This window comes from Rhinatrema bivittatum, chromosome 4 (assembly GCF_901001135.1).
Source record: "Rhinatrema bivittatum chromosome 4, aRhiBiv1.1, whole genome shotgun sequence".
Classification (NCBI taxonomy): domain Eukaryota; kingdom Metazoa; phylum Chordata; class Amphibia; order Gymnophiona; family Rhinatrematidae; genus Rhinatrema; species Rhinatrema bivittatum.
Genome location: NC_042618.1, coordinates 75,682,744 through 75,709,507, shown reverse-complemented (window position 1 = coordinate 75,709,507; position 26,764 = coordinate 75,682,744). Strand labels below are relative to the sequence as shown.

At 45.6% G+C, this 26,764-nt stretch overlaps 1 protein-coding gene across 1 annotated transcript in view; it reads left to right on the top strand.

Moving 5' to 3' along the window:
- Nucleotides 1-26,764, top strand: part of KLHDC1 (kelch domain containing 1) — a 300,634-nt gene that overhangs the window by 149,509 nt on the left and 124,361 nt on the right. The window contains exons 9-10 of the mRNA XM_029597434.1: nt 1,836-1,894; nt 21,254-21,366. Coding sequence (XP_029453294.1) covers nt 1,836-1,894; nt 21,254-21,366 — 172 coding nt within the window. The remainder of the gene's footprint in view (nt 1-1,835; nt 1,895-21,253; nt 21,367-26,764) is intronic.

Genomic DNA, 26,764 nt, shown 5'->3' with positions numbered 1-26,764 from the left:
ACACATCATGGTGCACTTCTCAGTCCCTTGATCCCCTTTCCTGTCCAATCTCTCAATTGTTGGACTATTTATGGCATCTATCTGAATCAGGTCTTAAAACCTCTTCCATTAGAATGCATGTCAGTGCGATAGCCGCCTTCCATAAAGGTATCGGGGGTGTCCCGATTTCAGTACAACCCCTTGTAACACGCTTTCTTAAAGGATTGCTCCACTTGAAGCCACCTTTACGTCCTCCGGCCCCTTCTTGGGACCTTAATCTGGTTCTGGGTCGCCTTATGAAGCCACCTTTTGAACCTCTTCACTCCTGTGACCTAAAATATCTCACATGGAAAGTGTTATTCCTTTTGGCTATCACTTCAGCTCGCAGGGTTAGTGAGTTACAGGCCTTAGTCACCTATCCGCCTTACACTAAACTCCTGCAAGACAGGGCGGTACTCCGCACTCACCCTAAATTTTTACCTAAGGTAGTTTCGGAGTTTCACATCAATCAATCCATCATACTACCTATCTTCTTTCCCAGGCCCCACTCCAACTCCGGGGAACAGACTCTGCATACCCTAGACTGTAAACGAGCTCTAGCTTTTTATCTAGACCGTACAGTTTCTCACAGAAAGAGCACTCAATTGTTCGTCTCTTTCCATCCTAACAAGTTAGGACGACCTGTGGGTAAGCAGGCTCTTTCCTCCTGGTTGGCGGACTGCATTTCCTTCTGTTATCAGCAAGCTGGCATTCCTTTCCAAGACCGTGTCAAAGCACACTCTGTGAGGGCCATGGCGACTTCAGTAGCACACCTTCGATCGGTGCCGCTTCCTGACATCTGCAAGGCTGCAACCTGGAGTTCCCTCCATACATTTGCAGCCCGCTATTGTTTGGATAAAGCTGGAAGACAGGATTCCATCTTCGGCCAATCTGTCTTGCGTAACCTTTTTCCAACTTGATGTACTAACACCCTTCCACCTTCCCGGTAGGGTGCGGATGCCCTTTCCCAAATTCCACCCCAGTTGTTGTGCCTGTTGCATGCCGTTGGGTGCCTTTGGTGCAAGTCAGGACATCCTCAGCTCGGTACTCACCCATTTGTGAGGACAACCATCCTGCTTGTCCTGTGAGAAAGCAAATGTTGCTTACCTGATGTAACAGGTGTTCTCACAGGACAGCAGGATGTTAGTCCTCACGAAACCCGCCCGCCACCCCGCGGTGTTGGGTTCGTTGTATTTTTAGTTTTTTCGGCACTGCCTGTAGCTTTGAAAATCAGACTGAAGGGAGACCCCTGCTGGCTGCAGGGTCAGTGCCGTGCTGGGCATGCCCAGTAGGGGCCAGTCAAAGTTTCTTAAACTTTGACAGAAGTTTTCCGTGGTGGGCTCCATTTTCGATGTCACCCATTTGTGAGGACTAACATCCTGCTGTCCTGTGAGAACACCTGTTACATCAGGTAAGCAACATTTGCTATATCATGAAACCACCATAGAGACTAAAAGTCAAAACTCTGGTTTAAGCCTAGCCAGGGCTACTACAATTTAGGAGAGAGGAACAGTAGCACTGCTGGATAGGCAAACGGAAAATAGTATATATCTGCATTCAGCTTACCTTTAGTCTTATAAGCACTAGAAATGCAATGAAATGATTGAGTTGTTGATGAGTAGGTGTAGCTTGGAGGCAGAGTATTTATATCATGCCAGGGTGCAACATAGCATCCCATTTCTTTTTGTTTGTTTTAACTTATTAATAGAGATTTTTCTGTTTTCATTATGTTTGAATGTCATTTATTCTATTGTAATAAATATTGTGAAGAGATATTTATTTGTGTTTGTTTACATTTATTTTATTTTTATTTTTAGCAAACTAGAATGAACGATTTGCATTCTCTAAACTTAGATACTTGGATTTGGTCTGGAGGGTAAGTTGAACTATGCAGGCAAAATCCTCATATATGGCAAGACAGTAATTGCTGAATGAAAATTCTAAATTTAGGAGACAATATTCCTACTACCACATAGCTGTAAAGTCCACAGGTATTTGTTAATCATGGCATTTCTCCAGTTTTCAAAGGAAAAATATGTATGTACTTTCACGTTGAAAATTGCTTAAGGAAAAAGTACCAACAGAGATTTTCACCTCCCTTTTTTTGTAGATACCTTTTCTGACCAAAACTGTGCATAGTTTTCTCCCCCCAACTTCACTTCACCCCAGGAACACTTCCACTGCAGTGTGGATAAAAAGTACATGGGGTGTGACACATTGTATGTACTTTTAATCCACATACTTTTACCTGCATACAAGGTGAGCAATTTTCAAAGAGTCCATTTCCACAGGTAAAATACTCTTTTATTTGAGGTAATGACTTTGAAAATTGCTCTCTTAGAATCCAATTTTATACATGCACGCCTAGGACTGAGGTCCGCACGTAAAAGTATACGCAGACTTCACCCCTAATTTTTAAAACAGATTTACGCGCACAAGTCCACATTGAAAATTAGTAGGTATATGCAAACCCTTGCACACATTTATGATTGTTTGGGAACAGATGTAAATATGTACACTTATATTTATGCGCACATTTTTGATTTTCAAAAGAACAGGCGTAAATGGTTTCCCTGCCCTAACTTCGCCTCCTGAGAACATTTCTTTCATGTACATGTAAAAGTACTTGCAAAATCACTTCCATATGTACTTTTAAATGTTCAACGCATGTTAATTTTCAAAAGGCCTATATATACATGTAAAACTATGTTTTACATGTATATGTGCTTTTTGAAAATTCCCTTCTTTAAGTTTAATGGATTTGAAAAATAACTCACTTCTAGAAATATTGACTACCATATTTAAATAGAATTTTTTAAAGTGCCAATATGTATATATAACATTTGAAATTAGATAAACCTATAGTATTATGTATCTATTTGTCATCCATGTAAGAGATGACCTATAAATGAGTGTGTACATTCACCATTGCTTGCAAGACGATGAAACATTACAAATGGAGCAGTATTTAGTTATAATGAAGTAATAAATGCATGTAGAGAAGCTCATTAATACTCAAACAGGCTTAATGCAAATCACATTAGGCAATGTATTTTATATTAACTTCCCAGTAACACAAAAATTAACTATATCTCCCTGAGATATAAATAACTTTTTATGATAGCCTCCAAGGGGTTAATGCAAGACTCGATGTGGGCTGTGATGTTCTCTGCATATTCCTCCCAAAGGCAGAATAAAGGCCCCCAACTGGCCATTCCTCTTCATTCTGCCAGATCAGTCTAGATTGTTATGACCGGCAGTCGTAGATGGCTGCAACCGCGCCTACTCACGTCCTGCACTGTCCTGCTTCCCTCTCCAGGCCTGCTTGCGGTGCAGGCCAGCCTCTGATGCCGCATTTTCTATGGCTCCTCATGGTAGGTGAGATGCCGCTGCCGCCACCCACACCAGCTCTGGGCCTTCCTAGGCGCATGCGCGCCATCAGACCCTCTTTTAAAGCCTCTTCGGCAGGAACCTCGGGGATGACCCTGATTGATGACATCATTGGATCAGACTACTTAAGCTCCGCCTTCACCCTCAGCTAGCCAACTTGGCAGCGAGTTCCATTACTCCTCTACAAGCTACTGTTTCCTTCATTCCTGTGGTGACATTACCGGACTTCCTTGGACTCCTCGGGGGCCAGTGTGCGCGTTCTACGGGGACTTGGTCTCCTGCCTTCCCCCACTCCTCGAGCTAGCCCTGCGCCCTCCAGAAGTCCTATCTACCTGGCTCCCTGCTCCTCGGGACCACCTCTGGGAACGCCGTCACCACTTGGGAGTTCTGCCTCTGTGCTTCCCCGCTCCTCGGAACAGTGCCTACGTTATATACCAAGACTGTCAGTGCTTCCCCGTTCCTCGGGGCTTTGCCTATATTCATACAGAGCGCTTCCCCGCTCCTCGGGGTGGTGCCTACGTTCTACACTTGGGACAGTTGGTGCTTCCCCGCTCCTCGGGGAAGTACCCTTGCTTCCACCACCAGTCACTGCCGGTACCTCCCGCTCCTCGGGCTGAACTAAGTCATCATCTGGAGACCTGACTCAGCCTTCCCCGCTCCACGGGTTGGCCTACGTCATCGCATCAGTACCTCCTTCACTGCGCAAGCTCCGCCCCTCGGGGTTGCCTCTCCAGAATACCTCCTGCATGTCCTCTCTTGAGCTCCACTGGCCTTCCTAGTGCTATCCCCTTCGGGGGTCTCTGCCCAGGTACTGATCTCCAGCCTGTCTAACTTAACTGTGGGGATCCCTCCTGGCTGTGTCTCTTACCCCGCTCCTTGGGAACCCTCCACAGTTTCACCCAGAGCTCTCCGCTGTTCCTGATCTCGCCTCCCGACAGTGTGGACCTGTGGGGCTCCTCTCCACAGGCAGTAATAACTCGCACTTCGGGCCAAGGGTCCACAAACCCGCAGACCATTACATAAATACATTGATTTATGCTTTCCAACCCATGGAAACAGAAATTAACAGGCTTGCTGATATCATCCTATAAAGGCTTCTGTAGTGGGGAGGAAAATTGGTGATTATTTTGTCATAGATTACACAACACACTTATTTTTAAGTATTAGTAGTTTACTTATAAGTCTGAGAATAAGTAATAAAAGCATACAAGATTAGAGTGTGCAATAAAGAATATATACACAAAAATACTTCCCCTTACAGTTCCCAACATGAGTCTATATATCTTTGGAGGTCTGGGAGCACAGCACGCTGGGAAACCAGCAACAGCTCATCAGGCACTTCATTAACCACTGGTAATGTCCAAAGCTATTCTTCTGAGCTGTTCTTTCTCTGATTTCAAACAGCTTGTTTCATGTGGCTCTTTTTAAGTTAATTCTTCTGACCTTTGCTCTAGTTTCTTCTCTGGGCTACTCCCATGTGTTCTTGAGACCCCCAACTGTCTGTTCTTATCACATCAGCAAGCAGTTAGGTGTGGCCAAGAGGCTACGGTCCTGTTTTCCTCTGATATCTGCACAGTTCACCTCCTGAATAACTGGTCTTTAATATATCTGATCTCATGACTTATTTTTTGTTGCAAGCAAGCTAAAAAAATAGCATATTTTATTCTCAGAACTTATAGGCCTTATATCAAATGATTACACTAATAATATCAGCGATTTCTCTGTTTCATTACTTTCTGTCATGGTACAATATTCTTCTGCAAGCTAACTAACTGCTTAAAATGGTTTCCCACAACTCCCATGATGACCTCAGCCTGCCAGTATTTTCTGTTTCCAGCAGTGGCAGGCAAGCTGAGATTAGGCTGGGTGAAGTTAATAAAAATTTGGGTGGGCAGCTTCTGAGGTGAAAGTCTTGTACTCCTTCCATTGGTTGAGCACAGCCAGTAGACCAGAGGACTTCCAGTTATTAGAATAGGATTCTTCCCAGCTACGTTTACTAGAATTACCCCTTTTTCCTCTGCCTCCTCATTTTTTCTCTCCCATAGTCTCTTCTCCTTAAAAAAAAAAAAAAGACTAAATAAGGCCTCTCGTGCAATATTTCCCTCCTTTCTCCGGAGCCCTATGGCTGTCTGGTTCCTGCTTTTATTTATTTAAAGCTGTTTGAAAGGAAAATAACATGGAAAGCAGAAGAAAAACAGCTTGTTGACTGAGGGAGAGTTGTAGTTATTGGGGGGGGGGGGGGGGGGTTTGGCACTATGGTCATAGACTGTGGGCTGAGACAAAAGAGTTAGGGGAGAAAGTGTTGGCTTCTTTTCAGGAGCACAAGCCAGTAGTTTACAGCATATGTAGATCACACTGTCAGGCACTGGAAAGGGGAAGCCTCTCTAAATCTTGTAGGGAAGAGAAAGAGGAAGGACAGTGTGTGGATTTGTCTGTCCTGGGGGGCCCACATCGATGGAATTGTCTGCAGGCCATTCCTACTGATGTACTTGCTGCCACGACAGGAACATTGACCATACTGGAAGCACAAGAAGGGGAGTAGTTTGGTGTAGCCTTGGGCACTGCAGTGGCCTGGTCCGTGGCTCCTTCAGGTGAGTTCCAAGAGGAGCAGCACCTTTGTCTTCATGTGGCATTGGGATTCCATCCTCTTCCTGGACCTCTGTTTCCACAAAGTTGTGAAGTGTTTGCATCAGATATTTTTTCTTTAGGGCTGAATGCAGCTCCAAGTTTCTCTCTTATGAGAAACCCTTCCCAGGAATTCCTTCTGGGAATCGAGAGCAGAAGAGAGAAGGTTTGGGAGGGGAGGAAATGCTGAAGTTTTGGTTCTATCACTTTTAGATCTTAAGGTTTTAAGGGTAGGTGGCAGGGAGGGTTCGTTGAAGGAGGGGGAATGTTCCCTAGGGAAGAGGATGTTTCAGTTATGATTCGCTTTTCATTGAGGAGAAACCCTAAGAACACTAAATATAGCAGAAGAAAAAGAAGAGGAGTCTGTTAACTCCGGAGAAGACCATATAATGACAAGTTTAAGGAAACCATTCAAAGCATTTTTGTGGCATAGATTAGTTAAGGATTTGATCTCTGTGTAATGGATACTCCAGAGATAAATTTTAAAGGAGATACAACTATGGCAAAGTTGTATCCCCTTCTGGTTCAGGAAAGGGAAAGCTAAAAATTCCCAAGGTGGACACACTCATTTGTGCTGCCATTAGGAGGACTGCTATTACTGTGGAAGGGAGCTGTGTCCTCAGGATGCTCAGGATAAGAAGATGGAGACTATTCCTAAGCAGGCATTTGATGCTGCTGATTTGGTGTTGCAGGTTGCTATGTACAGCAGTACTGTTGCTTCAACAGGATTGGATTATTTCAACACATAAAGGAAAGTTCTTTGAAATGTGGGAGGACAATCTTGGAACATTCAGCTCAGATGGAATCGGGGGTGTCCCTTTTGGTGGATGCCTCATATGAATTGGTCCGGGCTTCGGCTAGGAGTATGACTTACTTTGTAGCTGTACTTAAACAAATAAAAAAAAATCCTTTCAAGGAAGTAGATAAACTATTGTAAACAAGAACAAAAAAAACCCTGTCTGAGAAGTTAACAAAATAAATACTTTCTTTTAATAGGTGACCATCATATAATGTTGTGCACACATTAGTTTCTTGTGAACTGATTTCATGCGCATTCAGTGTTATAATCATTGGTCACCATTAAACCAGTCTTTCAGTGGAATATATCAATTTTTCAGCATCTTAATTTTTTATAAGTTTTTGTATGTATTTAAAAATAACGTATTTATTATTTATTTATTTAAAGCTTTTTTATACCGGTATTAGTAGTTACATCATACCGGTTTACATCAGAACTGAAGGTGGAAAATACATCAAACAGGTACCGGAGATGGGACTACAGAGAACAAGGGAGAGAAGTAGCCGGAAAACTGGCAAACAAGAGCAACAGACTGTATAAAATAACAAGTAAACAATGTAACATAACTTTATACATAGGTTCAGATCACATACTGATGCAACTAAGGGTTAAAAGCGCAGGGGATCTAATCTGGGTAAGCCTGTTTGAAGAGCCAAGTCTTTAATTTATTTTTGAATTTGATGGTACAAGGCTCAAGTCGGAGGTTTGTGGGTAGTGAGTTCCAGCGGGTAGGACCAGCAATGGAGAGGGCTAGATCCCTTGTGGAGGTGAGGTGTGCCTTCTTGAGGGATGGCACGTGGAGGGTTCCTTTATTGGATGCTCTGGTGGGGCGGTTAGAGAATGTGAGGCGGAACAGCTCATCAAGCCAGTTGGAGTTGTGTCTGTAGATGGATTTGTGAATAATAGTAAGGGTTTTATAGAGGATGCGTGAAGGGATCGGGAGCCAATGAAGGTCTTTAAGGATGGGGGTGATATGGTCAGATTTACGGGCATTTGTGATGGTCCTCGCTACCGCATTCTGGAGCATTATCTTCAAAATGGTTGAAGCAAAGGAAGGTCCATCCTGTATGCCGACACTGACTCAGTGTTTCGAATCTGTCTACATCTGGAATACAAAAAATACATTCAAATGTCAGCTTGAAACGTTACAATAACAGCAACTATCACTATGCACATAAAAATGTGTAGCATCTTACTGTTGTGTTTACGTGAAATCATTCAATGCTTAAACAAGGTGATGGGGCTAGACTTGAACTCAGAGAGAAGCCATTAAATGTGCTGAGAACTGAGTGTTTTCAATATAAAGCAAAAAGAACACGAATCCAAATTGTTAACAGCGGGGAGGATAACATAACTTCAATAAAGATCTTGCGAAAAGAAAGCTGAGACGGAGACGTGGGCTTTTTGAATGAGACATTCATTGAAAATAAAGCTCACAAGGTAATCCATTCACTTTTTTCATTCAACCCACTCTGAATTATAGTATTGAGTGTAAATCCAAAATTGTTCACCCATATTTACTTTGTAGCTGTCCATCATTGGCTATGGTTATATAACTGGTCAGCAGATTCAATTGCCAAGACAAAATGGGCAAAATATTTCTTGGAGGGAAATCTTTTAGGAAAAAATCTAAGAAAGCTGATGAAAGGGGGGGGGGGGGCCACTGTTGTGCGTTCATGGAGGCAGATGTGCCTCTGTGAAGCTCTATCCTACCCTGAGCTAATTCCCCCTAATATCGCTATTTCAGAAGCTGTCATATGCTTACCTGAGTGACAGAATCTTCTGAGGAAGTCTGTGAGAAACTGGTTGTCTTATTTTTTTTTGGGATCAGAGGTTTATACCAGGACAAGCAGGATGATTGTCCTTACATATGGGTGACATCACCAGATGGAGCCCTGGTATGGAAAACTTCTGTCAAAAGTTTCTAGAAACGTTTGGCTGGCACTCTGAGCCTACTGAGCATGCCCAGCATGCCATAATATTCTCAGCCACAGGGGTCTCCCTTCAGTGTCTTTTTTTTTCCGCCTTGCTGTAAGCAAAGCAGATTAGGAGCTCGGAGAAATTTTCCCTCACTTTTTTCCTTAGGGAAGAAAACTTTTTCAGTCACATTTTCATTGTCATCGGGTCTCCCTTCGACATAGTTTCGGTGAGTACATTTTTTGAATAGTTTTTCGGTCGATTCCAGTCACCTCACTAATGGTTCCCGCCGGTCATCGATCGTTATTCGGCCTAGTTTTTCATCATGGCCTCCGGGTTCAAAAAATGTCCGGATTGTAACCGGACTATGTTGATTACTGACCCCCATAATGTCTGCGTTCTGTGCCTGGGATCAGGCCACGATGTCTGGGCTTGTACAACCTGTGCCCAGATGACACCGAAGGGCAGGCGTGCCCGTTTGGACAAGATGGAAGAATTAGTTAAGAAAATCCCTTCAACATCGTCTCCAAGAATGACACCTCCCTCGGTAGCAAAACATCAAGGAGAAAAAAGGACCGATGACCGTCCGTCACCGACGCCATCGGTATCCTCGATAGCGTCTTCCTCGGCATCGAAGGAACATCGGGAGAAAAGACGCCATCGACATCGATCCATCGGATGGAAAGACACAGGCATCATCTTCGAAGGATATTGAAGCGATGCCAAAGAGAGTCCGGGTACTGGAGCCAACTTGACCAACCGTACCCGAGGAACCGCGGTGCTCTCCACCGGGCTCGGTGTTAGAGAATGTGCTACCAGGCTTAGTCATGGAAGTGCCAATAGCACCAGCAGTACCTTCCCCAGTGACAGTGGACACAGTCCCAGTTTCCAGGGAAGAGGTGACAAATATGGTCCAACAGGCCATCGTCGAGGCTTTGCGAAACTTCCAACCTCCAACAGTACCATCAGTACCGACTCCGGCATCGACATCAGACCAATCGATATTTCAGCCTTTGCTGAACAGAATCGACGCCTTGATAGGAATCTTTCCTCCGGCACCGACGACACCGGTTCCACCGATGCAACCATCGACTCCATTGATGCCGATGCACCCACCGGTGGCTCCTGCCATCCCGATTCCTGGGTCATCGGATGAAGACGATAGGGACTTGGATTCTGTCCCAGGGCCATTGGGCCTTCACCAGCATTGAGTACCGGAAAAACCCTCGATGCCACTCAAAGATTCCTCGATGCCAATGCGTCCAGGTCCATCGGGTGACACCCGGCATCGATGCCATCGAGGCCCTTCGATTCTCCATCGATGCCCTCATTACAATGAAGAATAAAACAAAGATTAGCCGAAAGTCCTCAAAAAAATTTTTTATTCAATCAATAAGTGCCCGACTCTAGGCCTGAGTTTTGCCCAATTGTGGGCTGCTTCAGGGGCTCAAAACAGCAAAATACCACTTTTAGGATGTGCTTTACAATTTTTTAAGCCTCATTCAGAACGTTGCCCAAAACGTAAGTGACAGATATAGTTGGTGTGCTCATTCCATGTGAGTTCATAAACAGACTCTTAGGCATATGATTATTAAACACTCGGGTTTTTTCATCAGAGCGGCTACAGAAATAATACAGCTTCAATCAGCAACATAATTCTGAATGCCAATCAGAGTGGTTCCAACCACCAACAAAAGGTAATGTACATTCAAACAGCAGTGGATATTCACCATCAGCCAAACTATAGTAGCGTATACCATAATGTATTACTTGGTATACAATGTGTACTGTAATAGTATCGAGACTATTGAAAACGCTACTATAGTTTGGCTGATGGTGAATATCCACTGCTGTTTGAATGTACATTATCTTTTGTTGGCGTTTGGAACCACTCTGATTGGCATTCAGAATTATGTTGCTGATTGAAGCTGTATTATTTCTGTAGCCGCTCTGCTGAAAAAACCCGAGTGTTTAATAATCATATGCCTAAGAGTCTGTTTATGAACTCACATGGAATGAGCAAACCAACTATATCTGTCACTTACGTTGTGGGCAACGTTCTGAATGAGGATTAAAAGATTGTAAAGCACATCCTAAAAGTGATATTTTGTTGTTTTGAGCCCCTGAAGCAGCCCACAATTGGGCGAAACTCAGGCCTAGAGTCGGGCACTTATTGATTGAATAAAATTTTTTTTGAGGACTTTCGGCTAATCTTTGTTTTATTCCTCACGGCTTTTTTAGACCGACTTCCTACTTGCTTTTTGGGTCCGTCCCTCATTACCAATGAAGCCAAAGCAGATTCCATCCAAATCTGCTTTTAAAACAAAGCATCATATACAGCCAGAGTATCCTGATTCACCATATCATCCTCAGTATACTCCCTGGAAGGATGTAGATACTAATACGGAGTCAGAGGAATTGCAATCTGAGCCCTCTCCACCAGAGGAGAGAAAAAAATCCCCTCCTGAAGATTTGTCCTTTACAAATTTCATTAAAGAAATGGTGGACACAATTCCCTTTGAATTGATGACGGAGGAGGATACCAGACATAAGGCCTTAGAAGTCCTTCAATTCGTGGACGCACCAAAGGAAATAATGGCAATCCCAATCCATGAAGTCCTTTTAGAACTTCAACAAAGAATGTGGGAACATCCCTGCTCAGTACAAGCGGTGAATCGAAGAACAGATGCCACTTATTTAGTGCAACATGCTCCAGGTTTCCAGAAGCCCCAACTGCCTCATCATTCGGTAGTCGTGGAATCGGCTCAGAAAAAAGCCCGAAAACAGAAACCTCATTCTTCTGTTCCACCAGGAAAGGAGCAACGATCTTAGATACCTTAGGAAGAAAAGTTTATCAAGGCTTCATGCTGGTATCTCGCATTGCGGCATACCAGCTTTATATGACACAGTACCAAAGAAACTTGTGGAAACAAGTTCAGGGTATTGTCGATGACCTTCCTCAGCAACAACAAATAGCTTTGAGTACACTGGTTGCAAAAGGATTGGAATCTGGTAAACATGAGGTGCGAGCAGCTTATGATGTTTTTGAAACATCAACTCGTTTATCAGCGTCAGCAATAAATGCATGAAGGTGGGCCTGGCTTAAGGCCTCGGACCTCAGGCAAGAAGTCCAGGAACGACTGGCAGATCTCCCTTGTGTTGGAGACAATCTTTTCGGGGAAAAGATTCAGGCTACAGTATCTCAGTTAAAAGACCATCACGAGACACTCCGCCAGCTCTCCAAACTGCCAGCAGACCAGCCATCCTCCCTGAGAAAATCATCTCGAAGGGACACAAGACGAACCTTTTACAGACCTAGAAGGTATTACCCACCGGCTTCTTCAGCGCATCCATACCGTCCATCACAAAGAGGACGTCCACGTCAGCCAAAACAACAAAAAACCCACCCACCACCACAAACTGGACCAACAGCGGGTTTTTGAACCGAATCAAGAGAACAGAAGCCTTTTTCTCAACCCTATGCCCTCCCTGCCAGTAGGAGATCGACTTCATTATTTCAAACACCAATGGAGTCTCATCACAAAAGACCAATGGGTATTAGCCATACTAAATCGGGGATATCGCCTAAAATTCAAAACAATACCCCCGCATTCTCCACCCAATCCACTTTGGACAAACATGATCATCACACCTCAGCTACAAGTAGAGCTCTCTACTTTGCTGATTGCTAGGGCTATCGAACCAGTGCCCCACTCTCAACAAGGTACGGAGTTCTATTCCCGCTATTTCCTAATTCCAAAGAAACAGGTGTCCTTCGCCCTATCTTAGACCTCCGCAATCTCAACAAATTTCTGCAAAAAGAAAAATTCCGGATGGTATCTCTGGGAACCATCCTTCCTTTGCTTCAATGGGGAGATTGGCTCTTTCTCTAGATCTTCAAGACGCTTATGCACACATACCAATTTCCACACAACATCGCAAGTATCTACGATTCGTCGTGGGAAAACGTCATTACCAGTATCGAGTTCTACCATTCGGACTGGCCTCTGCTCCTCGAGTATTCACAAAATGTCTAGCAGTGGTTGCTGCACATCTAAGAAAAAACAGTATTCATGTTTTTCCATACCTAGACGATTGGCTAATCAGAAGTACATCCAGGCAGGGAGCTCTCTCTCTGCCTTAAAAACCACAATAACACTATTACTGTTGTGAGACCCGATCGCAATTGCACGCGACCGGGCCCCCCTACCTCTTCCAGCCGGGCCATCCTAGGTCCCCTTTCCGGCGGTCCGCAGCGCAAGGGCCGCGGCATGACGATAGCGTCCCTCCGAGTAGCAGCGTCAGTAAGACTGCGGCTGGCCCCGCCTCTTAAAGGGGCCGGGACGCAGAATAGGGGCCGGCCCTGGAAGATGACATCAGCAGTGAGGGGTATTTAAACGCCTTCAGGGAAGGACCGGATGCCTTCACAACAGGTCCTGGTGGTTCGTGTTGTCCTTTTGCTGCTTCGTTCCTTGGTTGACTCCTGCTTTGCCTTGACTCTGTGTTGCCTGCCCGAGTACCCCAGATTGGACCTGACTCTGCCTTTGCTTGCTGCCTGCCTGGACCCCGGATTGGACTTTGACTCTGCCTTTGCTTGCTGCCTGCCTGGATCTCGGATTGGACTCTGACTCTGCTTTTGTTTGCTGCCTGCCTGGACCCCGGATTGGACTTCACGCTGCTTGGGCTGCCGCCTGCCCTGACCCCTGCCTGGTACCTGGACTGTGTGCCTGCCGGTCCCTGGCCTGTACCCGGATCACGCTGTGGCCTAGCGGAAGGGTACTGAGGGGTTGGCTGTTCCGGGATTTCCACCTTCCGGAGGCGAAGTTCATCAAGGTCCCTCAGGTGGGTGTTCTCTCGCTTCGGGTCAAGGGTCCACTAGCATAACAATTACACTCCCTGGGATTTCTCATCAACTATCCAAAATCCCACATCGAGCCATCTCAACTCCTCACATTTATCGGAGCAGACCTTGACACCACAGTGGTGAAAGCTTCTCTTCCAAGCGACCGTGCCAACAATCTTGCACGCTTGGCAAACTCCATAATTCACCACCAATTCGCATCCGCCCATCAAATTCTGGTGCTACTAGGACACATGGCCTCGACAGTACATGTTACACCTATGACAAAGTTAGCCATGAGAAGAACTCAATGGACTTTGAAATCTCAATGGCTACAAGCTTTCCAACCACTGTCGTACACAATTCAAATCACCCACCAGTTACGCTTATCGCTCCACTGGTGGACAAATCAAACAGCATTGAAAGCTGGTCTCCCATTCCAGCAGGCAAATCCGCAAGTCATCCTGACCACAGATGCCTCCAACCTAGGATGGAGAGCTCACATCAACAACCTTCAAACACAAGGGACATGGACTACACTCGAGAAGCAGTGTCAGATAAACTTCTTGGAACTTCGAGCGATGCGATATGCCCTTTATGCCTTCAAAGACTGCGTCTCCAACAAAACTGTGCTGATGCACAGTAGCAATGTGGTACATAAACAAACAGGGAGTCACAGGTTCTTATCTGCTATGCCAGGAAGCAGTGCAGATTTGGGCTTGGGCTCTAGAGCACTCCATGCATCTCCGAGCAACTTATCTAGCGGGCATACAAAACATCCTAGCGGATGATCTCAGTCGACATTTCAATCCCCACGAATGATCGCTGGATCCACGTGTAGCGAGCAAAATCTTTCAACGCTGGGGTCGCCCAACCATAGACCTCTTTGCGTCCAAACTGAACCACAAAGTGGAAAGGTTCTGCTCCCTCCACAGACGTCGACAAGCATTCCCCAGGGACGCCTTTGCTTGCCCCTGGAACACAGGTCTTCTATACGCGTATCCTCCAATCCCGCTCATAGCCAAAACTCTCGTGAAGCTACAACAGGACAGAGGGACAATGATCCTCATAGCCCCGCACTGGCCTCGACAAGTATGGTTTCCCATACTACTCGACCTCTCGATCCCACAACCAATCCGCCTGGGCACAGAGCCCACTCTCGTAACTCAGAATCAGGGCAAGTTGCGTCATCCCAACCTGACAACTCTTGCCCTGACAGCTTGGATGTTGAAAGCTTAATTCTGCAACCACTTAATCTTTCAACACAAGTCTCTAAAGTTCTCGTAGCTTCACAAAAGCCTTCCACACGTAAATCTTACCACTTTAAGTGGACTAGATTTACTAAGTGGTGCACACAAAAAAGTATAGACCCTTTCTCTTGCCCTACTTCTTCTTTACTAGATTACCTATGCCACATTTCGGATTCTGGTCTCCAGATATCCTCTGTAAGGGTACACCTAAGTGCCATAGCGGCATACCACAAGGGAATAGGGGATGTGCCAATAACAGCGCAACCCCTTGTAAGTCGGTTTATGAGAGGCTTACTTCACCTTGAGCCTCCCATTCGACCACCGGCCACTGAATGGGACCTAAATTTAGTACTGACGAGACTCATGCGGTCACCGTTCGAGCCTCTATATTCCTGTGATGAAACATTTCTTACATGGAAAGTATTTTTCTTAGTAGCATGACAGAGTAGTCCTTCGCACTCACCCCAAATTCCTACCAAAAGTGGTAACGGATTTTCACATCAATCAGTCAATAGTATTGCCTACTTTCTTTCCAAGACCTCACTCTAACCAGGGAGAGAGAGTCTTACACACCTTAGACTGTAAACGTGCGCTAGCTTTTTACCTGAACCGCACAGCGCTCCATAGGAAATCCACCCAACTCTTTGTTTCTTTCGACAAAAATAGACCAAGAGTTGCGGTAGGAATACAGACTCTTTCCAACTGGCTAGCAGACTGTATTGAATTCTGTTATGAGAAAGCAAAAATTCCTCTCCAGGAGCGAGTAAAAGCACATTCAGTAAGGGCTATGTCTACATCAGTAGCACACTATCGTTCAGTGCCCATTCTTGACATATGTAAAGCTGCAACATAGAGTTCCCTGCATACCTTTGCAGCTCATTATTGTTTGGGCAAAGAAGGACGACAAGATTCAGCCTTTGAACAATCTGTCTTAAAGAACTTATTTCCAGTATAACACCAACTCCTTCTACATCCATCCTGCTGTGATTTTTCAGGCTGCCTCATTTTTTTCCAGCAGTACACCAGTTGTTGTGCTTGTTGCACAAGTTGTATGCTGTTGGTATAATGTAAGAATGACTCAGCCTGTAGCTTGCTAATCACCCATATGTGAGGACTATCATCTTGCTTGTCCTGGGATAAAGCAAAATTGCTTACTTTGTAATAGGTGTTATCCCAGGACAGCAGGATGTAGTCCTCACAGAACCCACCTGCCACACCGCGGAGTTGGGTCCGATACGTTTTATTATTTTATTTTTTTAGCTCACGCATACTGCTACAAACGAGACTGAAGGGAGACCCCTGTGGCTGAGAATATCATGGCATGCTCAGTAGGCTCAGAGTGCCAGCCAAAAGTTTCTAGAAACTTTTGACAGAAGTTTTCCATACCAGGGCTCTATCTGGTGATGTCACCCATATGTGAGGACTACATCCTGCTGTCCTGGGATAACACCTATTACAAGGTAAGCAATTTTGCTTTCTTCGCAGGATGAGTGTTCGATGCACGAGAAACTCTCAGGACAGGCCTATTACTGACTTCTACCAAGAATCAGTGGAGGCTGAGAACCTGAACGACGAGAACAAGGAAAAAACGAGCAAGTGCAGCTGTTATGACTGCTACCACACTGCTAGATATGATGGGCCAGATCCTTGCTGAAATAAAGGGTCTCAGGGCAGAGATGACCACAAATGGCAGCACGATGAATTTGGCAGTGAGCAAAATTAAGGCCCAGGTAGACTCTTATCTGCCCGAGAGTTGAGGAATTTGTGAACCGCGTGTCGGCGGTTGAAGATTGGGAATCGGCGGTTGCAAACTCCCTCATAGTGCTTAAAAAAACAAATAAAGGCACTAGAAAGCAAGGTTGGTCACGTCATTCTAATGTGCATGTGCTGGGAGTACTGGAGAAGCTCGAGGGTCAAAATGAGAGAGGGTTCTTGGAACAGTGCTTGAGGGATGTGTTACGGCCTGGTCAGAATGACCTCTCATTAGACTAGATCGGGTCAATTGGATTGCAGGACGGCAGAGAACAGATAAAACCTCCCCCCCCCCCCCCCCCGGGCATTTATTATAAAATTCCGCAGGATCCAGAGAAAGGAATGGGTTCTCCGGAGAGTACGGGAAATCGGCTCACTAGAATTTTGGGGTCGCACATCTTTATTTTTCCTGACTCTAGTTTGACCACCCAAAAGAAGTGCAGAATTTGCTCCAGTGAAAAAGAAGCTGTATGAGAAGAAAATCAAGTTTCACCTTATTTACCCTGTGTGGCTGATGGTGTTAAGTGGCTGGCAGCTGGAAGGGTTTGACTCACTGAGTGAGGTGCCAGCTTTCTTGGAAGTGCGTGGCTAACATGGTGCCTCTCCTTCACATAGTGCAGACTCGGGCTGGGGGCATGGTGTGGCCGAACAGAGGAGATTGGGCACTAGCATGTGTGGTAGCCATGGTAAATTTCTGCCTCACTTGAATAGGGAAGACTGACAGTACCTGTCGGTGTGTGCAGGGTCTCTGACAGCGTCGGTTGGATCGACACGGGACAAGAGCAGCAACGAGATGGTGGACAGAGCAGTTGCTGGTGCAGCACGAGCCTCATCCGGCTAAGCCTGTTCTGTCTAGACTTCTTAGTTGACAGTGCCTCAGCTTTGTATGGAGCACTTATTGACTTGACAGCATTGAAGACCTCAGGCAAGTGGCAGTTACATACCCTTTTTCTCTTTCTCCTCTGCTACAATAGGCTTTGCCAACTATGAAGCAGAGAGTTGAGCAGGAGGGGAGGGGAGATGGCTGGGTGATAGTAGAAAATGGAGGTTGGGGGGGGTTTCATTAAGGAGTTGGCTCAGGGGAGGATGTTAGTGGGTTAGATTGGAAAGGAGGTTAGTGGTTAAGCAGAAAGGGGAAGGAGAGGGGGAGGGGGAGAAAGCTGGTGGTGGAGGCATTGGGGGAGGATTGTAAGAGGATGCTGATAAGGTGTGCCCTGCAACACTACTTTATTATCCTTGTTCTGGCTTTCTCAATTGTAAAGCTGCATCCAGCAGAACAAGTGGCCACATATTTTCCGATGAGGTGGTAGAGTGCGGTTGGCCTTGGAGCATATGGACTAGTTTGGCGCCTTGGACTATTTCATCCACCTAAGAACATAAGAAAATGCCATACTGGGTCAGACCAAGGGTCCATCAAGCCCAGCATCCTGTTTCCAACAGTGGCCAATCTAGGCCATAAGAACCTGGCAAGTACCCAAAAGCTAAGTCTATTCCATGTAACCATTGCTAATGGCAGTGGCTATTCTCTAAGTGAACTTAATAGCAGGTAATGGACTTCTCCTCCAAGAACTTATCCAATCCTTTTTTAAACACAGCTATACTAACTGCACTAACCACATCCTCTGGCAACAAATTCCAGAGTTTAATTGTGCGTTGAGTAAAAAAGAACTTTCTCCGATTAGTTTTAAATGTGCCCCATGCTAACTTCATGGAATGCCCCCTAGTCTTTCTACTATCCGAAAGAGTAAATAACCGATTCACATCTACCTGAGATCATCCCACTGGAAGCAAAGGGGAATTGGACTGGTTCAAGAGGGACATATCTGAAAATTCTCCTTGCAGGCTGCTAGAGGTGCCTCATAGTCTGGGTAGTGTGATAGCCAGGACAGGGGCTCTTATATGGGATTTTAAAAACCTCTATCATATCCCTCCTCAGCCGTCTCTTGTTCAAGCTGAAAAGTCCTATCCTCTTTAGTCTTTCCTCATAGGGGAGCTGTTCCATTCCCTTTATCATTTTGGTCACCCTTCTCTGTACCTTCTTCATCACAACTATATCTTTTTTGAGATGCGGCGATCAGAATTGTACACAGTATTCAAGGTGCGGTCTCAACATGGAGCGATACAGAGGCATTATGACATTTTCCATTTTATTCACCATTCCCTTTCTAATAATTCCCAACATTCCCCAGATCACTATTCCACCTATCCATCAATCTGCCCATTGGGTCCTTCTCCACTAACACTGAGTTGTGGGCTTTATAAAGTAAGGAAATGATCTTCCTCCCTGACCCCTGTAATATAAGCACCTTCTCCACCCTTATGGGCATTCTCCTCACCCACGTCACTCCTTCAGTCCTACCAATGTGCTCCTTAGTGCTATCAAAAACCTCCCTTGCCCCATCCTGCAGTTCAAACTCCTCCTGTAAATCCTCAAAAGAGATCCACTCTTCCTCATCCCACAACTGGCCCAGGAAGTGGAAACCAGCTCTCCACCAGTCTTTCATGACACTATGAAAGGTGGCAGCTGATATGTGTGAATTATCCCCCAACACCACAATCGGAGTCTGAGTTCCCCCTGGGATTTCTAAACTTTTGCATGTTCCCCTCCAAACCTCAATAGTGTGCACTATGATCGGGCACAATCTAGTGGCCATCCTAGCCTGTGGAGAGATGGGATGCATAAAAGGTAGAAGCGCCAGATCTGTCCCTCCCACCACCCCGGCCTCCAGGGAGAGCCAGGGTTGTGAAAAATCCCTGCTCAGCCAGCCTCTAATACATGCCAAGCGAGCAGCTCCATGGTAGTACTGGAGATCCGGTAGTGCCATTCCCGCCCCTGCTCTTCGTTTTCCATAGGGTGCTTGGTTTCATTGTAACACTGTTAGAGTGATTTTGTAAAATTTGATACATTGTATTTTTAATGGTGGATGAATGAGTGAATGTGGTATAGGGTTTGTATGGAATGATGGGTGAGATAGGTAGTTTTTAATGTGTATAGATAGGATATTTGATAAATGTGTCTTGTGAACACAGATTTGTATACTTTCATTAAAATTGGGATATAATTTTTTTACATGATTGTTTTCTCCTCTGGTGTATGTATTGTATTGATACGTGAGAAAATATAAATAAGTGCCTTCAGTGTAGTTGATTGCATATATAGATCCGCATAATAAGAGCAAAAGGTGTCATTTATGACTTTTAGGTTACTAGACAAGCATCCATTTGTGGTTCAAATTTTATTAATTAACATACTCTTTGCCCATCTCCTCAGTAATCTTGCTAGTAATTTTCCTGCCTTGTTCCCGTTCTCGTAAAACTTTTGTCACGTGTAACGCATAGATTTTTCTAGCTCATCCGTCTGAAGTAGCTCCAGCTCGCGCCTCCTTGCTAGGAGCCACCTCAAGATCATCTTTGACCCCCCCTTGCTTGTGCTGATACTCCAACCATGCTATGTCTCACACTAACGACCTCTCCCTGGCCTCCCTCAGCTTTTTGTAGTGACTAATATAACTAGTAATCTTGCCATGCAGAACTGCTTTCATAGTTTCCTATATGACAACCAGGCTGCAGTCAGCCATAGCATGTATTTCCTGGAATGTCTTTATTTCTTCTGCATTCATAGCCTTAAAATCCTCCTGCCCCAGAATCGAAAGATTTAGCCACTAAGAACGCTCCCACCAGCAGTATGTGCAATAAGTCCATTTCCAGCTCAATTGGTTATGGTCTGACAGATAGCAGGTCAAGATAGACACTCCCAATATTCCTGCTGCTTGGGAGGCATAAATCCATGAGTCTGGACTGATCTGGCTGGACAAGGAAAGGAAATTATCAGGTAAGAATTAATTTCTCCATACTACCCCCCCCCCCCAAGTAAATACAGTAATAGTAGCTTCCCACTGTCCCCCTGGGCCAAAATCCACTCCTTGCTTCCCCTTATGTGATCCAGGAAATGTAGTGGGTGCAAGAAGGAACACTTCTTCATTTCCTACTGGTACTGGCTGAAGAAATGGTATCAGGTGACTTCATGCATTCTGTCATCATACTCGGGATGGGGAGGAGATTGCTGTCCTCAGGGAGGCTGCTGTCTTCGGTGGGAGGGGTCACTGTTCTTGGTGGGGAAGGGACCAGCCTGTAGTGGCTGCTGTTGCTTCAATTGTTTATGGGAAAGAAAATGATATGGGTAAGGGTCTTTCTTCTGCCTTGGAGAGGGGGACAGAGTGTGGGGAGCATCATGGCTCATATCATTTAACCTTGCATTACAAGCAGGGTTACACTGATGCTTTACCAGCAATGGTAATTCATCTGTATTCTCTACCGCAAAACACTGGGTTTGAAGAGGCATTTTCATGCAGATAACACCTGCTGTAAAATCTTCTGTTAATGAGCGTTAACCAATGATTTTACTGTGGCTTATTATATTGGCCTCAAAGACTTTGTAAAAAGGATTTTAATGCAGAATAAATGCTTGAACAACATTATGACAGTGATACAGTAGTTTATTGATGGAAAATGCCTTTATTCTGCCTTAGTCCCTGGAGTTCATTGTGCCATCCCTTTCTTTTCTGAGTTGATCAGGTTTGCCACAGTTGTCCTTGAGTGCAGTCAGTTATTTGTACAAGTTCATTGACAGACTTTTTTCCTTATTTTCCATTCACTGACTAGGATCCATGTTAATGGTGAAAAACCTAAAGGTCGGTCATGGCATACTTTGACTGCCATAGGAGATGATCAGCTTTTCCTGTTTGGTGGACTAAGTGCAGAGAGTGTACCTCTAAGTAAGTATCCAGCTGCTACAGGGCCACTGTACAAACACCACAACATTTAACTAGCCTGATCAACGTGCATGATGAGCAAGACCTTCAAAGATTTCTTGTGCAAACAACCTTGAATCTAAGTGGTGTGGTGGTTTTGGTGTGAGCATGCAACAGTCCTTATTTAAGAATTTATTCAAAATGTTTATACACTAGTTTTTAATGCAGCAAATATTATTGACAGTAAATATACAAATGAAATGGGCAATACACAGTAAATAGATTTAATTTTGAACAAGATGATAGTTAAACTAGCAATGTAACAATATTAATTAGGTAAGTTAGTTGGTAGTTAACACAAATTCATTACATCCTTCTTTTGTCTCAGACTTCATAATTTCTATGAAAATATTTGTGTTTAAGCTTTTTGAATGGCCCTGTTCTTGTAATACTTCTACCCATTATAGATGTAAATAAATGAGGGTGCAATTGTGCTGAGACTCATCAGTACAGTGATACATGGAATGGGCAATTTACACCAGTAAAAAGCAGTTTACTTTAATTGGCTGTCTGAAAATTGTGCTCCTTCGGTGAGGCTAAAAGTCTCCACAGCACACATGCTTTTAGTCACATCAAGAGGAGGTATTCCCAGGGGCATGTTTAAGTCAGGGGAGAAAAAGTACACACATATGACTTGATTCACTAAAGCATTTTGCCCATTCTGTGTCTTTGGGAAAATGCCTTGAGGAATCAGGCCCATAGTTTGCATTTTCAAATTTATATGCATTAATTTCAGTGAAAAGGTACCCATAGAAAAGCAGGTGGAAATGTCTGCAGGTAAAAAGTACAGCGTAGATAGAAGTTTTCACAAGGGAAAGTCTGATATTTGTGCATAATTATGTTCTCCATGGACAAACAGGACAAATACAGCCACTGTATATGGGTGATACCACATGGAACGCGCTCTTGTCCAAGCTCAGAAACTTTTAAACTCATTCTGAGCATGCATGGATGTATCTGTGCAGCTGCTGCTGCATGAGCCCCTCAGTCTATTTTCTTCCTCCATCATTAAAGAATATTCTTTGTCTCTCTCCTCAGATGCCTCTCTATTTTTAGTTTTTAGTTTTAATGTTGTTTTTTCTTTAGTTTTCATTTGTTTCTTTATTCTTTTCAAGCCCCCCCCCCAAAAAAAATATATATAATTTTTGAACTTGGTGCCATGTCTCTCAAAGGATCTAGATAGAATTAATCCCCCTTTAAAGTATGTTTGCTTTGCAAACATAAAACGTCCATTTTAGATCTTCACATGGAGTGACTCTGATGTCTAGATGTTTCCCATGTAATCTATACAGTTAAAACAATATTATGCAAAAAGTATCCAGAAGTTTATTTAGTTCTTTAGATAAACTGGAATGCAAGAATGGATTCCGTGTCCCTCTTGCATTCCAGTTTATATAAATAATGAAATAAACTTCTGGATACTTTTGCATAATATTTTTCAGACTGTAGAGATCATTTGGAGTACACCCTTCTGCTTTTACTATGATTAATGGCGTTATCTCTCTTACCCCTTTATTTTTGCTAGATCTTTCTCATGACATGTCTAATTGTTTGGAATGTTGAAAAATCTCTCCAGGAGCTTAAGGTGAAATATAGCGAGCTTAAAGTAAAATATTTATTTTCTTCTGCCAGTACAACGAGGCCTTATGTTCTAAACGAATGTCATCAAACACACCTTCGTAGTTCTCAAACGTACATTTTGCTGTTTGGACAAAACAGGTGGAGCTTTAATGTATGCCCCACTCAAAGTAGGAGATAGTGCTGCTCTGCTGTGTCTTCCATAATCTCATCTATGCCATGGACTACCAAAGAAGATACTTCCGGATCTACCCCCAGATCCCCTTTGTGCACCCCCACAAGCCAAGGACACCACGCTGAGTGGCAGCCATCTTCAGCAAAACCTTATGCAATGCTACTTTGCCTGTTAGGCCTCACCTACCCCATCCCCTTCCAGGGAAGAGAGGACTAGAGTATTTGCTGCTATTCACCTCTCTATCAACTTTCTCTCTCTCACTGCTTCTCTGTTTGGATCAGTGTGTAACAGAAAACATGTATGCCTACTTAGGATTCCTCTTGACAATGGAGCAGTAGACTGTACTTGAAAAACAGTAGTCATAGTAAAGATAACATCAAATGCATGTGGCTGGTATTACGTGTTCTGCCTGATAGTGAGACTAGAAAAAGCATGTGTCGCACAAGAGTTCGTGTACAATTGCCAACACAGTGGGGCGGATTTTAAAAGGAGCGCGAATAGGCCTACTTTTGTTTGCGCTCCAGGCGCAAACAAAAGTACGCTGGATTTTAGTAGATACGCGCGGAGCCGCGCGTATCTACTAAAAAACCTGGATCGGCGCGCGCAAGGCTATCAATTTTGTATAGCCGGCGCGCGCCAAGCCGCGCAGCCTACCCCCATTCCCTCCGAGGCCGCTCCGAAATCGGAGCGGCCTCGGAGGGAATCCTCTAACACCCTCCCCTCACCTTCCCCTCCCTTCCTCTACCTAACCCACCCGCCCGGCCCTGTCTATACCCCCCTTACCTTTGTTGGGGGATTTACGCCTCCCAGAGGGAGGCGTAAATCCCCGCGCGCCAGCGGGCCTCCTGCGCGCCGGGCCGCGACCTGGGGGCGGGTACGGAGGGCGCGGCCACGCCCCCGGACCGCCCCGGGCCGTAGCCACGCCCCCGTACCCGCCCCCAAAACACTGCCGACACGCCCCGAAAACGCCGCGACGACCGGGACCGCCCCCCGACACGCCCCCCTCGGAGAACCCCGGGACTTACGCGAGTCCCGGGGCTCTGCGTGCGCCGGTAGGCCTATGTAAAATAGGCTTACCGGCGCGCAGGGCCCTGCTCGCCTAAATCCGCCCGGTTTTGGGTGGATTTAGGCGAGCAGGGCTCTGAAAATCCGCCCCAGTGTATATAGCTTGGCCTAGCTAGTGGCATTTGGCTTGGTGGGCCTTCCCAGTGGACCCCGTCCTAGCCCTTAAGGGACCCCAGCTGGGCTTCGAGCATGGAGAGTAACTGCTCTAGAAATACTATAAATCTCAATTAGCTCTGAAGCTTAAAGGCACAGCCTATAGGTATAGATAGACAGTTTAAGGTTTCAGTGACAGTGTTCCCATTTTACAACCTCATTCCATAGCTAAGAAATTTGTGCATGTGAAATTAGGCACCTGTATTGGGGAGGCTTAGTGTTACATGGGTATGCCAAGTCACAACTGACACCACTGCCTCAGCAGTTTCGGAGCCACTGCTGACTAGGGTTACCACTGGCTCCAGATTTACAGGACATGTTGATTCAATCCATGCATGCAGGTATCTGTAGTCTTGCTTTTCCTAGGAAATGCAATAAGGGGTAGATTTTCAGAGCCCTGCTCGCCTAAATCCGCCCAAAACCGGGCGGATTTAGGCGAGCAGGGCCCTGCGCGCCGGGAAGCCTATTTTACATAGGCCTCCCGGCGCGCGCAGAGCCCCGGGACTCGCGTAAGTCCCGGGGTTCTCGGAGGGGGGCGTGTCGGGGGCGTGTCGGGGGGCGGGCCCGGTCGTCGCGGCGTTCCGGGGGCGTGTCGGCAGCGTTTTGGGGGCGGGTACGGGGCGTGGCTACGGCCCGGGGGCGTGGCCGCGCCTTCCGTACCCGCCCCCAGGTCGCGGCCCGGCGCGCAGCAGGCCCGCTGGCGCGCGGGGATTTACGTCTCCCTCCGGGAGGCGTAAATCCCCCGACAAAGGTAAGGGGGGGGTGTAGACAGGGCCGGGCGGGTGGGTTAGGTAGGGGAAGGGAGGGGAAGGTGAGGGGAGGGCAAAGGAAAGTTCCCTCCAAGGCCGCTCCGATTTCGGAGCGGCCTTGGAGGGAACGGGGGGAGGCAGCGCGGCTCGGCGCGCGCAGGCTATACAAAATCGATAGCCTTGCGCGCGCCGATCCAGGATTTTAGTGGATACGCGCGGCTCCGCGCGTATCTACTAAAATCCAGCGTACTTTTGCTTGAGTCTGATGCGCAAGCAAAAGTAGGCTGATCGCGCTTCTTTTAAAATCTACCCCTAAGGAAATTAGAACAAGTCCCAGCATATAATGGGTTAAAACCAGGACTGGATCAACCTGTCCTGAAAATTGGGAGGCAGTTGGCAACCCTACTGCTGACATCAGGGTGCTCACCTAGCAGGCCTTCACTTACAACCTTGGGTAAAGAGCCTGTGCGACATGATATCATTCCCACAATGCTCACTGATCCTTTCAAGCTAGCATACCTCTTGGTGGTTATATGCACCCATACACAGATGCACCCTGCTATACCTACCTAGGCTATTTGTCAATTATCATATACAGAAAGTGAAGGCCTTGGCCATTAGGATGTCATGTTGGTTCGGTTAGCTTCTCAGGGAGGCTACACAAGAATGCAGGTCTGACTCTTTGAAGGCAGGATTGGGAATCAGATGGTGTCCTGCCTTCACTTCTATTTTCCAGTCACCTCTGAAATGTCGCCGTGATAGTTTAGTTTCTAATGATTCTAAGAAAACTCACATCTCTCCTAAGAAAAGGTTTATGTCATACAACCCATCGCTAAGGAATGTTAGAATCTCTTTGTGTCGACTGACCCGTCACAGGTAGCCTTAGTCAGATATGGAGATATCAGGGTGCTGCAAGGCCCTTGGCCATTATAGCTCATGGATAGTCATGTGGTGCTGCTATATGTATGTATGTACCCAGAAAATATGCAGAGTAGTTTGCTTGTAGCGATTGCTAGTATCATTTACAGTCCAATGCTATCTGTGGCCACCCTTAAAACACATAGGCTAAGTACTCCTGGGGCGAACAGCTTGCAGATTGTTCCGGTTCCAAGGTCACTCCCCACCTTTCAGTGGATTTGTGGTTGCAGGTCCTTGCTGATCCACATGGCTGGCAGGACTTGTGGGCAAGCTGGAAGAGTTGTTTTCCTCTAGGCTGTGCCTCATGTGGTGTTTGTCACTTTAGTGCCATGTCAGTACCTCAGACAAAATACATTTCATATATGCCTCTGACAGATGTCTTTTATGCGGGCAGGTATAGATAATCTGTGCGGAGTATGGACTCAGACTCCTTCATTACCTAACAAGGCATTGATCTGAGCAGTATGAGTATACAAACTTCGGGATAACTTGCTCGATACACGGTTACTACCCTCAAACATTAAGTCTTATACTTCACTTTGATGCAGCTCCAACACTGCTCCCTGCATCAATGGGTGGGGGTGGAAGGAAATTAGAATCAAAAAAGTTATCAATAAGGGCCCTGAACTCAGCGGTCGGAGTAACAGATAAGAATGAGAAAATAAGTGTGAAAGCTTGCTGGGCACACTGGATAGGCCTATTGGTCTTCTTCTGCCATCATTTC